The 16,010-nt window shown below is 41.4% G+C and overlaps 1 protein-coding gene across 1 annotated transcript in view; it reads right to left on the bottom strand.

The window, feature by feature from the left end:
* Positions 1-976: 976 nt before the first annotated feature.
* The window catches only part of LOC140292446 (NACHT, LRR and PYD domains-containing protein 3-like), a 405,682-nt gene continuing 390,648 nt past the window's right edge, over positions 977-16,010 (bottom strand). The window contains exons 4-12 of the mRNA XM_072379488.1: positions 11,957-12,068; positions 10,028-10,147; positions 9,158-9,236; positions 8,788-8,995; positions 6,841-8,623; positions 6,264-6,437; positions 4,590-4,763; positions 2,943-2,989; positions 977-2,816 (exon numbers count right to left, since the gene is read on the bottom strand). Coding sequence (XP_072235589.1) covers positions 2,281-2,816; positions 2,943-2,989; positions 4,590-4,763; positions 6,264-6,437; positions 6,841-8,623; positions 8,788-8,995; positions 9,158-9,236; positions 10,028-10,147; positions 11,957-12,068 — 3,233 coding nt within the window. The 3' untranslated portion in view covers positions 977-2,280. The remainder of the gene's footprint in view (positions 2,817-2,942; positions 2,990-4,589; positions 4,764-6,263; positions 6,438-6,840; positions 8,624-8,787; positions 8,996-9,157; positions 9,237-10,027; positions 10,148-11,956; positions 12,069-16,010) is intronic.

Below are 16,010 nucleotides of genomic sequence, written 5' to 3'. Positions count from 1 at the left end.
TTTGAGTATTTATGGAGCAAAGATGGTCAGAGGATGTCCAGTTTGTTCCTCAAAGAAAGATTGGAAGGGATTTGCATATTTCTCCCTCTACAGTGCAGAATATAATTAAAGCATTCAAGAAATCTGGAGGCATTTCTGTCACATTCTGCTCATCTGCTGTCTGCTGGTATTTTTCCACTCACCTGTCTCTGCTCCACTCTGTCAGGCAGCCACGCCCCACTCATCAGGCCAACTCCCTACACCTGTGGCAGCACCTGCCTCTCATCAACACTGGCTGCATTTAAGACTGCTCCTGTCATCTCCCTCGTGCCGGATTGTTCTCGTGTCACGCCAGACTTTCCAGCGGTCCTTTCTGGCCTGATCTCCTGTTGCCGACCTGCCTGTTTCAGCTCTGGCCTGGATATTACCTCAGTCTTCTGTCTCCGACAACGAGTTCTGTCTGTTCCCTTCTGTTTTTTGTCACAGCTCTTTACTGGACCGGTCTATAAGTTCAGCCATTAACAACTTACTACCTGTCTGCCTGTGCTGAGTGTGGATTCAAACCATACCCATGACCATTTCAGTGTGTAAAGGACAAGCCTAAGCTGGACACCCGTGATCTCCGTAGGTTACGCCGTGAACAAGGGATTACTGTGGGAGACCTTTGTCAAGAACTACAATACACAGTTCCATTCACAAACTTTACTGTGCAGAAAAGAAGCCTTATGTTAACCTCGTCCAGGGGTGGCGTCCACTTCTCTGGGCTCAGGGGCATCTGGGATGGACCATCAGACAGTGGAAACATGTACTGTGGTTAGACCAATTAGTATTGCCGATCTTTGTTTATGCATTTGTCAGACGCTTTTATCCAAAGTGACTGACAAATGAGGATATAACATACAGCTAACATCAAAGCTAATTATAGCTTCATAGAAGGAAACGAGTTGTCAGAGCTGACAGGGAGGACACTGTAGAGGGAAGTACAGGGTAAGTGCTAAGATAGGAGATGCTGTCTGAGTTTGGGTTTTTCTCATTTCAACAGTATATAGCTAGCTAAAACCAGACTGGTGTAAAAATATCCTTTTTATAAGGCTGTACAGCGCATCATGTAGAAGACAGACACGATTACGTCAGAGGCTTTTCCGCCACAGAGTTGATTCTCAAGTCAAGTGCGTGCTCAAAGAAAAAAGCTTGGACACTCCAACGAGTAAAAGGAACACAGGTGAACTTATACAATACTGTATTAAACACACATAAGAAAATAAACAATTTACAAACCCTACCGGCAGTTACTTTTGTTCCCTTTTTTTAAAATGTCTTAACTGGGTGCACCCTAAAAAAAAAATCGGCCTCTCAGTTACTGGTGCGCTGTTATCATTGATCAGATCAGCAGCTGGCTTCAGAATTATAGCCTGTGACACGTATGAAGCCACCGCCGGGTGCTCAATAGTCTTAATTTTGGCCCTCATGTTGTACCATACCCTCAAGTTCCGTGATGAGTCTCTGCCTGAAGTGGAGGAGTTTAAATAGCTTAGGATCCTATTAAATCTAAAATGAATTTCAATTTTAAGTGTCAAATACTCTGGAAGAAAAATCTGTTAAAACTCAAAGTCCCCAAAGACGAAGTAACAATTGTATCAATCTACTGAGAGTAAAATAAATAAAAGTGACAAATAGTGTATAAAGAAATGTTAAAAAGAATAAAATATTTCAGATACAATTTCTAAAAAAAGTGGAGTTTCCGATTTATAAAAAAAAAAAAGTGAACATTCACATACTAAATACAAATTGAATGTAAAAAAAAGAAAAAGTGATTTTTGGAAAAATTTAAAAATTAGACATTTCAGATACAAAGTCCAACATTGAGACTTCAAAAAATGCTCATTGGAACAGAATCAGTGAAGATCTGTCAGCAGGTTGGAAATTCATCTTGGCTGATTGCAGCTCAGTGATTCCTCTCTGATATCACAGTTTGTCACATGTGCAGCAAAATAACTGCAGCTGACAGCAACTGAATGGTCTCAGTGGAAGTGAGCTGCAGAGAAACACAACATACTGATATTCAGTGTGAAGCTTTGACTGGAAACACACAGAAAAACAACATCCTGGAAGAATGGCAGCTTCCATCTTTAAAGGACTGGAAGAGGAAGAAGTTTCCAAGGAATCATTTAGAAGAGTTTCAAACAGAAACTGACTGAATCCATGAATCTGAAAAGGTGTTTCTGAGTGAAACAGACAGACATGTACAGACTGAACTATCTGTTCAACAGTGATTCTCTGACAGGAGGAAACTCTTTATACTCAACACAGAGACACTGAGGAACCAAGTGGCCAGAACCAGAACCCAAATCCAGGATGCAGAGGTTCTTCAGTGAATGTGGTGCTGAAGGTGTGGAGGTGGATCAGTGTGTCAGAGGAGACTCTGTAGAAGGACAGAGTGCCAGCAGGACGGTCCACATACACTGCTGCTCTGTTAGAGACAGAGGAGGAGGAGGAGATGGATGTTCGTATGTCTTTGTGCCAGATACAGTAACCTAAACGATCAGAGCAGCTCAAACTCCAGGAGTGATCATTGTATCCAAACATACACTCTCTGCCTCCTCTTCTTCTGATTCCTCTGTAACTCACTGATATAAAAACATCTCCTCTCCACTCGACCTCCCAGTAACAGCGACCAGTCAGAACATTTCTACACAGAAGCTGAGACCAGTCATGAAATCTGTCTGGATGATCAGGATATGACTGAACCTCCTCCACACGTGTCACCTTCCTGCTGTTGTCAGACAGTTCCAGTTTTCTGTTCACTGTGTTTGTGTCGATTGTGAGTTGACAGGAATCTGATGGAGAGAACAAACACAATCCAGCTGCAGTTATTGATCTATCATCTGTTCACTTTGATCAATGAGTGATGTGACAGTGTGAAGATGGTTGGATGTCATGAATCAGATGAAGAACACACTTACACTTCCTCAGACCTGGTGTCAACCATCGTTCTCCAGCAGGCTCCACCCTGAAAAGAGGAGGGGGGTCAGAGCAGCACAGTCTCTTTCAGCATGCAAACATGGACATTACATGGCTCTCACACACATTGTTCTACACTGAGAAAGAGTGTACAGCCCCATTTCAAAAACACATAAATATCCCTTTAACTGGATGAATAAAGTCTCTGAATCTGCTGAATATGTTTCCTTACAGGCTGTGCATTAACCAGGAGATGATTGCTGGTATGTATGTTTTCTTTGTGGTCCGTTTATCTCAGAAAAGACATGATAACCCTCCATCATTCTGACAGATCCACGCTGTTTTCAGGGGACACGGCTAATGCTGGCAGACATTTCCTCCTCCTCCTCACAGAGGTTTTCTCCTCCCTCGCTGCTCATCATCACTTCTAACCAGCTCATGAGCCGGTGAAAGGAAAAGGAGCGAACTGTGTCTGAAGTTATGGAAATAAGTTATCAAAGTATGTGGACAGTATGGGACGTTTCAGAAGTTTCATCTCCACTTCAGATCACACTTAAATTACACTGAAAATATTTGTGTGCACGGTCTGAAGAATGTGTGAAGTGTGCAATTCTCTTTATTTAATGTAGGAACATTTGTATGAGTGGTTTGTATATCTGTATGTGAGATGGAATCTAGACCCACCCAGGTGGACCCTGCCCTCTCACCCTGTGGCTGTTGGGATAGGCTCCAGCTCCTGTGACGATGAATGAATTTAGCAGGTATAGAAAATGGATGAATGGATTTATGCATCTGGTCCCTGAACTTTGGGATAATTTTGGATGGCATTAAAACTTTATTATTTGGACACTGTAACAGGGAACCTGTTTGGTGTAAACTAAAAGCAACATTTAAACAAACAAGTACTTTAAACCAACAGTGAAGCCTGAAGCTGTAAAAGTAAAGATTTGGGTCTGAAGCAAGGCCTGGTCAACTGTCCATCATAGAATCCAACATGAATTCTTCATCATTTCAGAGGCTGTTTGAGGAAAATGTGAAAGATTGGAAAGATCTGTCTTCTTGGGTGAGTTGATGTTGAACAGAGGATCTCAAGCTACGAGCTTAAGTGTAGGGCTGGATCAGTTCACAGATGTCGGGAGGAAACTGTCCATGCAACGCTCTCAATGTCAAAACCAAAATTTTATAATTTATGCGTTAAAATACAGGAAGCCAATGAAGAGATTTTAAGACGGGGGTAATGTAGGCTCTTCTGTCAATGCTTGTCATGATACTCACAGCAGAATTTTGTACAAGCTGTAAACAAGTCAAATACTTCTTACTTAGACAGGTGAACAGCTGACTGATGTTTAACATGAACATGATCACATAGTGAGATGTAAGCTGTATCTCTGTAAGAGGAAAACAGTCTCACACAGTTTTTCAACCTTTATGCTGAAACTAATGTTTTTGTACTGCAGACCAACATAAAGCTGTTAAATGTTCTGTGTAAAGATCTGCCTGAGTGAACAAAGGAAAAAGGCTCCTACATTTATTTTCATATAAAACTCAGAACCAGCATGAAGGAAAAACACAGGGCTGAGTGAAGCACAGAAAACATCTCTTCCTCCTCCATCAGACATTGTGTGATGCTGCAGCAGACCTCTCCATACCTGAGAGTTTCCAGCTTCCACTGTGGATCCTCCAGTCCAGCTGATAGCTGCTTCACTCCTGAGTCTCCTGGATGGTTGTAGCTCAGGTCCAGCTCTCTCAGATGGGAGGGGTTGGAGGTCAGAGCTGAGATCAGAGAAGCACAGCCTTCCTCTGTGATCAGACAGCCTGACAGGCTGCAGAAAACAACACAAAATGGCAGATACTGAGAGAACTGCTCTGAAACTGAAGCTGAATGTGATCAAATGTGACATCACACACAGTGTTTGAAGCACCTTCTCTGAACACTTCTTCTTTATTTTGGTGTTGTTTTAATTGGAGACCCCAACTTCTGTATATTAATTCACTTTCCTGAAAATTGATCCTAAAACCTCACGTCATCCCCAAAGTAAACTGAGAGCAGTTCCAGAACCACATGGAGTAGATGCTTCATTGTGTTTACAGTCCCTATATAGTCAGAATTTGTTCTCAAACTTACTCAGTCTAAGTGTTACTGGGACTGAGTTAAAAACATTTTTCTGACAAACTTTCTCAGTTAGATTTTTTTCTTTTCTGTAATCAGTTTCCTGTAGATGTTTATGCATTTAACAGACACTTTTATCCAGAGACTCTAAAGCCTTCATGCCCATGGTACCAAGCTGAATGGTTTTTTTGCAAACAGTGAAAAAAAAAAAGACTGGACTACATTGTTGTCCACCGGTTTTAACCAGTTACAAAATGCTTGCATTTCTCGCCAAGCGTTAAATTTACATTTTCCCATAAAACATGAAATGGGTAAACTAATGTTAAAAACAAACTTCTTGTGTTGCTTCTGCTTGGCTTGGTGTCCTTGTCTGTGTGGTGGCCTGTGCTGTCGCAAAGTGACGTGATCAGACCCGGAGCAGTTGAGTTCTCAATTATTGGTTCCACCACTCTTTATTTAGGCTACGTTATTTAATCAAAATAATGGTGGTGAAACTTCTGAGGAGAATGCGATACGGAGAAGTTACATATTGCACAAGTTTTAAGACCCATATATAAAAATTCAAGACATTTTTAAGTGTTTTTAAGGTATTATTTCCAAATTCATAAATTCAATGCTTTTAAGACTTTTTAAGACCCCGCGGGAACCCTGTCTTAGGTCTTTATGAGGAGTTTGTTGATTCTTCAGGAAACACTTGAGAACAAGGTCTGCTCTGATGTGCAAACATTCATATGAGTTGGTGAGTTACCTCAATGTCGTAATTTCACTTTTTTTTAATAGTTTAGTTTGTATTGTTGTTGGTATTGATTTTTCCTGCTATGATTGCTGAAACGTAACATTTGTTATACAAAGGAATCAAGAGAACATTGGTTTTCTCACAGTCTGTCACATGTGCAAACATTAATACACTTTAGAGCTGTTTGAATTACAAGTAGTTCAAATAAATCTGAAAGATCATTTAGAGCATGTACACTGTCTCCAACAACATTTTCAGTCAAAGTCAAAAGAAATATTAAAAAATCATCTGTGATTAAAAACTAATGAAAAAAAATGACATTTGGAAATATAATGAAAAATTCTAATTTAAACACCATCACTGGGTTAAAAAAAAGACACCAACAGCAGACACCATCCTGAAAGGGTCAGCTGTTCATCCATGACTGTAAAGCAGAATTGAAATGATCAGCAGTTGAACAGTTGAATGAATCCTGACCTGAGAGCCTCCAGGTTACAGTTTGGACTCTTCAGTCCAGCAGAAAGCTGCTTCACTCCTGAATCCTGCAGGTTGTTGTTACTCAGGTCCAGTTCTGTCAGACTGGAGGACTGGGAGCTGAGAGCTGAGGATAGAGCTGCACATCCTTCATCTGATAGGTTACAGCCACTCAGTCTAAGGAGAGAATAACAGGGAAAGAATGAAGTTATACCCGTTCAATCCAACTCATGATCATAGGGATGGAGCCTATCCCAGCTGTCACTGGGTCAGAGGCAGGGTACATGCTCCACAGGTCGCCAGTCCATCACAGGGACACACATAGACAAAGCAGACAAACAACCACACACACGCGCACACTCATTAATTAAATTTTTCTAATAAAATGAATAATCATTCATAAGGTGTTGCCATTCTTGCAGCATGTTTCTTTCCTCTTTATGTAAACTGATCTGATGTAACTGTTTGCTGTGAATCTGTGTTATCTACAAACTGAAATTATCTGAGAAATAACTTAGTTATTTTCTCTGCTTTTAACAAGTAAACAGAATATTTAAAACACATTTATCTCTGTAGTTACAGAGCTTTGCTGGAGGCTTTGACCACTGGCAGCAGCCTCAGAAGAGCCTCCTCTGAAGCAGAGAATTTCTTCAAGTCAAACACATCCAGATCTTTTCCTGATGACAGTAAGATGAAGACCAGAGCTGACCACTGAGCAGGAGACAGTTTATCTGTGGAGAGACTTCCTGAACTCAGGGACTGTTGGATCTCCTCCACTAGAGAACGATCATTCAGTTCATTCAGACAGTGGAACAGATTGATGCTTCTCTCTGCAGACAGACTCTCACTGATCTTCTCCTTGATGTAATCGACTGTTTCCTGATTGGTCTGTGAGCTACTTCCTGTCTGTGTCAGCAGGCCTCGTAGGAGACTCTGATTGGTCTGCAGGGAAAGACCCAGGAGGAAGCGGAGGAACAGGTCCAGGTGTCCATTTGGACTCTGTAAGGCCTTGTTCACAGCACTCTGGTAGAAGAGAGTCTCTTTTAGTGTTTTAGACTTCTGAGACTTTGATTGTTCTCCCATCAGGTTGACTCCAGAGCTGATGAAGGTCAGATGGACATGAAGAGCAGCCAGAAACTCCTGAACACTCAGATGGATGAAGCAGAACACCTTCTCCTGGTACAGCCCTCTCTCCTCTATAAATATCTGTGTGAACACTCCTGAGTACACTGAGGCTGCTGAGATATCGATGCCACACTCTGTCAGGTCTGATTCATAGAAGATCAGGTTTCCTTTCTGCAGCTGCTCAAAAGCCAGTTTTCCCAGAGACTCAATCATCTTCCTGCTCTCTGGACTCCAGTGTGGATCTGTCTCAGCTCCTCCATCATACTTGACCTTCTTCACTTTGGCCTGAACCACCAGGAAGTGGATGTACATCTCAGTCAGGGTCTTGGGCAGCTCTCCTCCCTCTCTGGTTTTCAACACATCCTCCAGAACTGTAGCAGTGATCCAGCAGAAGACTGGGATGTGGCACATGATGTGGAGGGTTCGTGATGTCTGGATGTGGGAGATGATGCTGCTGGCCTGCTTCTTATCTCTGAATCTCTTCCTGAAGTACTCCTCCTTCTGTGGGTTAGTGAACCCTCTGACCTCTGTCACCATGCCAACACAGTCAGGAGGGATCTGATTGGCTGCTGCAGGTCGTGTGGTTATCCAGAGGCGAGCAGAGGGAAGCAGTTTCCCCCTGATGAGGTTTGTCAGCAGCACATCCACTGAGGTGGACTCTGTAACATCAGTCAGGGGCTCCTTGTTGTGGAAGTCCAGAGGAAGTCGACACTCATCCAGACCGTCAAAGATGAACACAACCTGGAACTCTTCAAAGCTGCAGATTCCTGCTTCTTTGGTTTCAGTAAAGAAGTGATGAACAAGTTCCACCAAGCTGAACTTTTTCTCTTTCAGCACATTCAGCTCTCTGAAAGTGAATGGAAACATGAACTGGATGTCCTGGTTGGCTTTGCCTTCAGCCCAGTCCAGAGTGAACTTCTGTGTTAAGACTGTTTTCCCAATGCCAGCCACTCCCTTTGTCATCACTGTTCTGATTGGTTCATCTCTTCCAGGTGGGAGTTTAAAGATGTCTTCTTGTCTGATGGTTGTTTCTGCTCTGCCTGCTTTCCTGGATGCTGTTTCAATCTGTCTGACCTCATGTTCATCATTGACCTCTCCAGTCCCTCCCTCTGTGATGTAGAGCTCTGTGTAGATCTGATTCAGAAGGGTTGGGTTTCCTGCTTTAGAAATCCCCTCAAACACACACTGGAACTTCTTCTTCAGAGCAGATTTATGTTGGAAAACTGGGTCAAAAAGTTCTAAATAAACAACAAATAAGATCAGACAATACAATACACATAAAATCTTCAAACTTTTCATTTCTCTGAGAATGAGTATTTGAACATGTGTTGTTCTGTGTGTTGAGACATCAGTAAATGTGTCATTTATCCAGCAGGTTAAATCTTTAGAGAAATCCTCTTACTGCTCTGCAGACGGTCAGCCAGCTCCTCCTGCTTCATTCTCCTCAGGAAGTGAACTGTGATCTTCACTAATGCCTCTCTGCTCCACCTCTGCTCTTCATCCTCATCCTCCCTCTGACACTCTAAGCATTCTGGGTAATCTGCACTCAGATCCTTCTGCATCTTCTTCAGCTCCTCCTTCACAAAAGTGACCATGTTGTCCTCCAGCAGCTGGAACAGAATACTATATGAATGAGCCAATCAGACTGAAATCATGGAGCCAAACATCAGATCCATGTTGGACACACTGACAATCCACTGGTCTACAAAGTGCAGCATGGAGATGACTGTGAACAGAACAGATGGAAAAGTAGTTGTTGTAGATGTACAGACCATAAATATGGAGTCCAGCTGTATTTGATGCTGCTGGGCAGACTGACCACTGGGAACCTCTGAGCTCTGCTGGTCCACTCTGTGGAGGAATCATGAAGAATGAGCTCACATTCTGTCTGTCCACACAGAGACAAACACAAGGTAAAGCTCCATGAAGTGATGTGTGGATGTGAACAGTGAATCAGAGGACTCCCTGTAGTGAGAAAGCTTTACTAGTCCTACTGATCCCACTGAGAATCAACAGCTCAGTCTGCAGCTGCTTGGAGCTTTCAGCTCACTTTGGTTGGATCCAACAGCTCTCAGCAACCCCTTCAGAAAGCTTTCCCTCCCTGCTGAAGTGCCCTGGAGCAAGGCAGCCAGAGCCAGTGTGTGCTTGGATCAAACTGGTTATACTGGTATGTTCCCAGTGTTAGACAGATAGATGTTTAAAACAGAGTCGTCACTGAAGGAACTTTATCTGTCAGTAAAGTTGTACTGAAGATGTAAAAAATAAATTAAATGCTTTATTTTCTTTCGTTCATCTCTAAACTATTCCAGTACCTTTGAACATCTGGGTTGTGCCTTTTCCTTGGAGTATGTTTTATAGACCGGTCAGTCTTCTGGGACTCAGAGCTGGATTTAGGTTCAGGTGAGCCTGGTTTTTCCAGCTTCCTCCTAAAGAACACAAAATAATATCTGCACTCCACTCAAAAGACAAAAAGGCATGTAACATATGAACATAGAAATGAATGTGAAACAGAGCTGAGCTCACATTAAACTCATGTTGGAATAAAAACTGTTCAAACTGACTCATTTTACTGTTCATGGTGATGGAGCTCTTAAGTTGCTACTGTTCATTTTACTCTGTTACAACATTTACACTCAGCTCACCTCTTAAAGGATGGATGCTGGTCTGATTTGAATGTAAGAGGAGGATCCTTTGACTGGTCACTCTGCATGGACACACAGCTGGGTCCAGGTTCAGGTCCAGATGCTAGTCTCTCATGGATCCTGATAGAGAAAAACACTTGTTTTATTAGAGCTTACCTGTTCAGTATTCATGTGTAATGTGCACGGAACCTGGAGAGTGGCCACAGAAGGAAGCAAAAATTATTTCTAACACATTAAGTGTTTTCCCCTTATCGATCAGGTGATAGAGACAGTAAGAAGCTGCTGCTCAACCAAAGCCAACATGTTGCAGTAGCTTTCATCACATTGTAGTAGTCTTTGTACCTTGTTCAATTTTTAAATTTCTAGTTTTTGAGAGATGTTTCTTCGTTAGTTTGGAATCTTTGCGGCTTGATTATTTCCCTGAATACTTTGGATTTCTTTTCACTGATGTTATGGAGAGTAACAATGCAGATGAAACATTGTCAAGAATGTTATGAATGTAAAAAACAGCTAACATGGATGAGATTGGAGCTCTCACCAGGACACAGCAGTGATATAGAAAATGCAGTATGTGTTTGACCAGGAGAAAATACTGGACTCCACCACCTCTCTACTCAGCTTTTAGATGATGTGGGCAGACGGCGGCAGCAGCTAAATAAACAGTGGGTGTATTAGAGTGATTGTCATCCTGGAACTGTGAACGTATGTTACTCTAATACAACATTTACATTAGGTTTGGGCATGATTAATCGACGAATTGATAACGTTGATCACTTTATTTATTTATGTATTAATTTTTTTTTCAAATCGATTAAATGCGTGAAGGTACCTATGCATCCCGGCAACATCAGTCCCCTCAGAGCGGGTGTTTTCAGCAGCTAGACTGACGGTCACCATAGTGCAGTTGAGTCTGACCCCAGAGCATGTTAACATGCTTATCTTTATCAACAAAAATCAGTAGACTGGTGCTGAAGTTGTATGTGAGTTAGGCCTACTAGTTATTTTTCCTAATAGTTTGGCTTTGTTAAGTAGCCTTAACTGTTAGGTAGGCTATCTCTCTCTCTCACCCTTTTTTTAGGCTCGGTGCCTTTTGGATAGTTTTTAAGTTACGTTTTGACAAAACCTGTCAAACCTAAGTATTATTATGTTTTTGGTTAAGTTATTGTTTAACATGTTTTTATTATTATTATTATTATTATTATTATTATTATTATTATGTTGGAACAAAATATTGTCAATTGTGTTTGAGAGCGCCGGCTGGCAGCTGCAGGCTCCTCTGCTTTAGAGCTGTCAGGGACTGGTGGAGAGGTAGGATGCAGCTCTTTTAGTTAAAAGGTTTATTCCAAAACAACACAAGAACAGGGAGCAAAGGCAAAAACAAAGTGCGGCAGAGCCGGATCAAAAATACTTAACTATGAAAACAAAACAAGACTATGAGGCAAAGCCAGACTTAACTCTCTGTGGCAAGGCATGAAAGGTTAGTGAGGATTCTGCAGTGACTGAAAGGAAACCAGGAGGCTAAATACTGTGGAGGGAGTGATCAGTAAATGAGGTGCAGCTGTGAACAATGAACCAGGTGACATGAGTGAACCGAACGTGACAGGGGAAAAACATGACTAGAACATAACCTGAAAACATGATTAAACATAAACTGTGACAGAACAGACTGTGACAAGAGCACCACAGCACACATCTTCAAGTTTAACCACTGAACGTCAAGAGTTGTTCTTCTCGTAGTAAAGATCTCATCGAGGAAAAACAAACTGTATTTTGTATTTTCATTGCATTTTTAATGTATAAAAAGTTAAATAATGTATATGAATTAGTAAAATAAAAAAAAAGATTAATCGATAATGTATCGTGAATTCTCCCGACAATCGATTAAGAAAAATTAATCGAATGCCCACCCCTAATTTACATACAACTCACCTTTTTGCATCTGAACGTGGGTCTGCTTTGTACTTAGTAGGGAAATAAGTGGACAGGTTGCTCTGCATGGATACACAGCTGGGTCCGGGTCCAGGTCCAGGTTCAGGTCCAGGTTTGAGTCTCTGGTGGATCCTGAGAGAAAAAAACTTGTTTTCTTCAAACTAAATGTAGCAGTAGGTCACGAGGAAGCAGTGAGAGCAGAGACCAATCAGAGGAGACAGGAACTGAGGAGATGCTGATTAATAGCAGGTGTGACTCAAAGTCTCACCCTCCTCAGATCCTTTGTGTGCACTGGCTGTGACTGTTGACTCTGCTCTGTGGTAAGATGGACTTTTAGCATTGTTTTATAATCTGTATCGTATTTAATTGTTAGGGTAATGCCAGCATGCACCCTGAAGTATGTGTATTTTAATGATTTTAATTGTGGGTCTGTCATTTGTTTGTAGGACTGAACCTTGGCTGTTTAAGCACAGAGGCGCAGTACTGATTACGGTTTATTTTAGATTTTAACTGCACTGATATTTATTTATTTTTTTAATTTATTTATTTAATTTTTTTAATAGTTTTAGATTTGTGTTTGTTTAGTTTTAGAATTGCAAAGTTCTGTCTTCCTCTGTTTGTAGTGTTGTGGCTGGTGGGGTCCTCCATTCCCCGGGGTGGTTGCGATGCTGGGAGTTCACTTTAGATGGTGATATGATTTGTGGTTGCACATTGAATTAGTGTGGTGTCTTTATTTGAAGTTTGTTGAGTTTGTTTTTTATATTTGGTATACTCTGTGTCCGAGGCAGTGAGTTTTACTCATTGTACAATAAATGGCAGATGAAGTCCCTGTGTGTTCTCTAGGTTACAGAAAGTATTCAGTGATAGTGTTTGAGTCTGCATGAGACGGCCTGTCAGAGAGTCAGTACGTGTGTTTCCATCAGCCTGTTTAGATGCGCATCGAGAAGTATCGCATTGGAAAATTCTGATGGAAACGCCATAATTCGAATTAAAATCCCCTGATTCGCACAAATGAAAATATGCTCGCAAGCGCCGGGTTCTGGTTGATTCGAAAGGGAAGGGAAACAGCTGTGTTCGTATCAAGTTTGACTTGATACGCACTTTCACCCAAACTGCTTCCAGTGTTTGCGGGTCACTCACAAGACAAACAAACATGTCGGACAACGGAAAGTTTGTGTGGACGGAGGAAGATGGCGTTTTTAACTTTAAGGAGAAACAAATAACCGCTATCTTTGACAATAAACAGCAGAGAAATGCCAGCATGTATCAAGAACTCCGGGTCGGGAAGCCGGTAAAACGTTTACAGGCTGGTTGTCATGCCAACCTGCCGAAAACTCGCGAGTTAGTTTTCACCAAAGTCCATAGTTTTGATGGAAACGCACATGATTCGAATTTCTTTTAATGCGCTATTCCCAATCATTCAAATCACTTTTGGATGGAAACATGACTCGTGTGGCTGCTGTGGAACAATGTTACAGCTCCCCCTTGTGGCAGCTCTGCCACTCTGCAGGCAGACGTCAGCAGGTGTGTGAAACTGGAAACTGGAAACTGGAAGCTGGATGTAATTTTACAGAGAGAAAACAGGAAGACTTCAGCTCTGAGCTTTCAGTGTGGTTCTCTGACTCAGTCTTTACTGTTTGTGTGATCAGATTCATTCTGCTCTTTCAGAGACAAACTACAGCTGCACCACACTGGAAAACACTGGCTGTGTCCGAAATCACTCCCTAACCACTATATCGTGACCATTTTCCCGGTAAATGGTCGCTTGTAGTCAGCTGTTGGCTGACAGGCACGAGACAAATTAATGAGTTGTGGAGCAGTGCAACAGTCACGAAGCCAGTTTATTCCATTATTTGTTTTATTACACATTTCAAAACCAGACAATTTAAATAGCTTTGTTTAAAAAAAAAAAAAAAAAAAAAAAAAAAAAGAAAAGGCATATAATTAAACATTACAGTAGGTTATACTTGTGACTTGCTGTTACTAAAGAGCCAAGAGAATAAAATATGCTTAAATAGTAAACTAAATACAAAAATAAAAATGACAGGACAGTAATAAAAATCCACTAATTTAACATAAATGCAGTAGTAAAGGGACAAGTATTGTGTGAGACGACATTGTGGTATGTTTTAATTGTACGACAGCGATGACGTAATTACCGGCGCCAAGAGTAGTGTCTGAAAGTGTCAAAGATTTTTCTATTGCGCTCACTATATTGTCCACTACATTTCTCTCCCTATGTATGGAGTAGGGAATGAGTGAGTGAATTTGGACACAACCACTGAACCACTTTGAATATTTGATTTTTCTGGAATATAAAGTGTCAGATAAAAAAAATAGATCTTTTCACCAGATCACATGAGCAGGTTTATTAGGAGAGAATTAATAACAGATCAGTTACTAACATTACTGGGTTGATTTGGTCATTTTGTTCTTGTTTCTTCAGAAGGTCGTTTTAAACTGACGTCATTAAACACAACGTGTGAGAACTGTAATATTTCTACATCAGCCGCCCTGTTCACTACATAATCAGCTCCTGTGAAAAAGCCACATCAGTGGACAGATATTCAGCAATATTCTCCCTTTGTTTTAATAAAGAGCTGCAGGACTAAACTAAAATATAACATTACACACATGATGCAGCAAATTAGTCTCATCAGAGACATCAGGAACTGATCCAAGTCTCAAGTAATTCAGCTGAAAACTGGTTATCATCTGAAACATGATGCAGCCTCCACTGAATACTGACAGATACTCACTGTTGGGCTGATGGAACATCATGTTGGAAATCAATCAACCAATCCTTTGACAGGTCGCTCTTAAGGGACACACAGCTGGGTTCAGGATCAGGTTCAGGTTCAGGTTCAGGTTGGTTCCTGTGAATAAAGGTGGTTTGGTGATGTGAGTGCTGAGCTCTGACATGGAGCAGGGTCATGGACAGTTAGAGATGGTCATCTCACCTCTGAGCTTTGCTCTGGCTCTCATGTTCCCCACACAGAGTGGTTTTAGTGTCCTCACACTGATCCATGCTGCTGAATTCACATCAGCTCACACACACTTTCTACCTTCATCTGCAGAGGGAACACAAATCCTCCTCTCCATGTGTCAGTGGATCTTATGCTCTGATAATAAAAACGTGTTTCAGTAATAAACTCATCAGAAATGTGTTGTTTTAACAGTGGACACATATGTTCAGCATTCAGCTTTAAGGATGAGATGTTAGAGGCTGATCTCACAGTCTGAGCGTAGAAACATGATCCACGAGTTAGAATTCAGGGTCTGTGCACACAGAAGAACCTCAGAGGAAGCAGGAATACAACATGGTGTCTAACCAAACCGCTGCATGATGTCAGCTTCACATTCTCAGTATCAGACTTAGATCTAAGGATCTCCTGTTCATGCATTTTTCTTCATTACTTTAAGAACTGCAGAGATTCTTCATCACTTGGAGACTTCGTTAAACTTCTTCTGTTCTTTTATCCAGAAACAAAGACTGTTCTCTCTCCTTTCAAAAACAGTCATAATGCTCGGGCCTTTATTTGCTACAGTTGACAGGCTAACAAACCCTCCTGTGTCAGTGGCAACTGAACTTCATTCCACCATGGCCTGCAATGACTTTGCCAAATTCTTCATAGACAAAGTCCAAAATATTAGATAAGCAGTTGGTACATCAGCAGCAGGTTCAGCATATGTACTGTGTCCACCGAAAACCGGTTTAAACGCCATGACACTATTTCAACCCATTAACAGTAAAGATCTTACGTCACCTGAACTCCTCCTCTTGCTGTTTAGACATCCTACCAACAGGTTTTTTCAAAGGGGTCTCAAAGACTTTGGAGTCAGACCTGTTACTGATTGTGAACTTGTCCTTAACGTCAGGTGTGTTTCCAGAGCCACTAAAAACAGCTGTAATTAAACCTCTGCTGAAAAAGGACAATCTTGACAAGACGCAAATGAATAACTACAGGCCCATCTCAAATCTCCCATTTTTAAGTAAGATCATTGAAAAAGCGGTTTTTCAACAGCTTAATTACTTTTTAACACAAAATAACTG

This window comes from Leuresthes tenuis, unplaced genomic scaffold, assembly GCF_036924035.1.
Source record: "Leuresthes tenuis unplaced genomic scaffold, fLeuTen1.0.hap1 SCAF_1, whole genome shotgun sequence".
In the NCBI taxonomy this organism is placed as follows: Eukaryota; Metazoa; Chordata; class Actinopteri; order Atheriniformes; family Atherinopsidae; genus Leuresthes; species Leuresthes tenuis.
The sequence above is the reverse complement of the archived record's forward strand: the minus strand, read 5'-3'. Positions and strand labels throughout refer to the sequence as shown.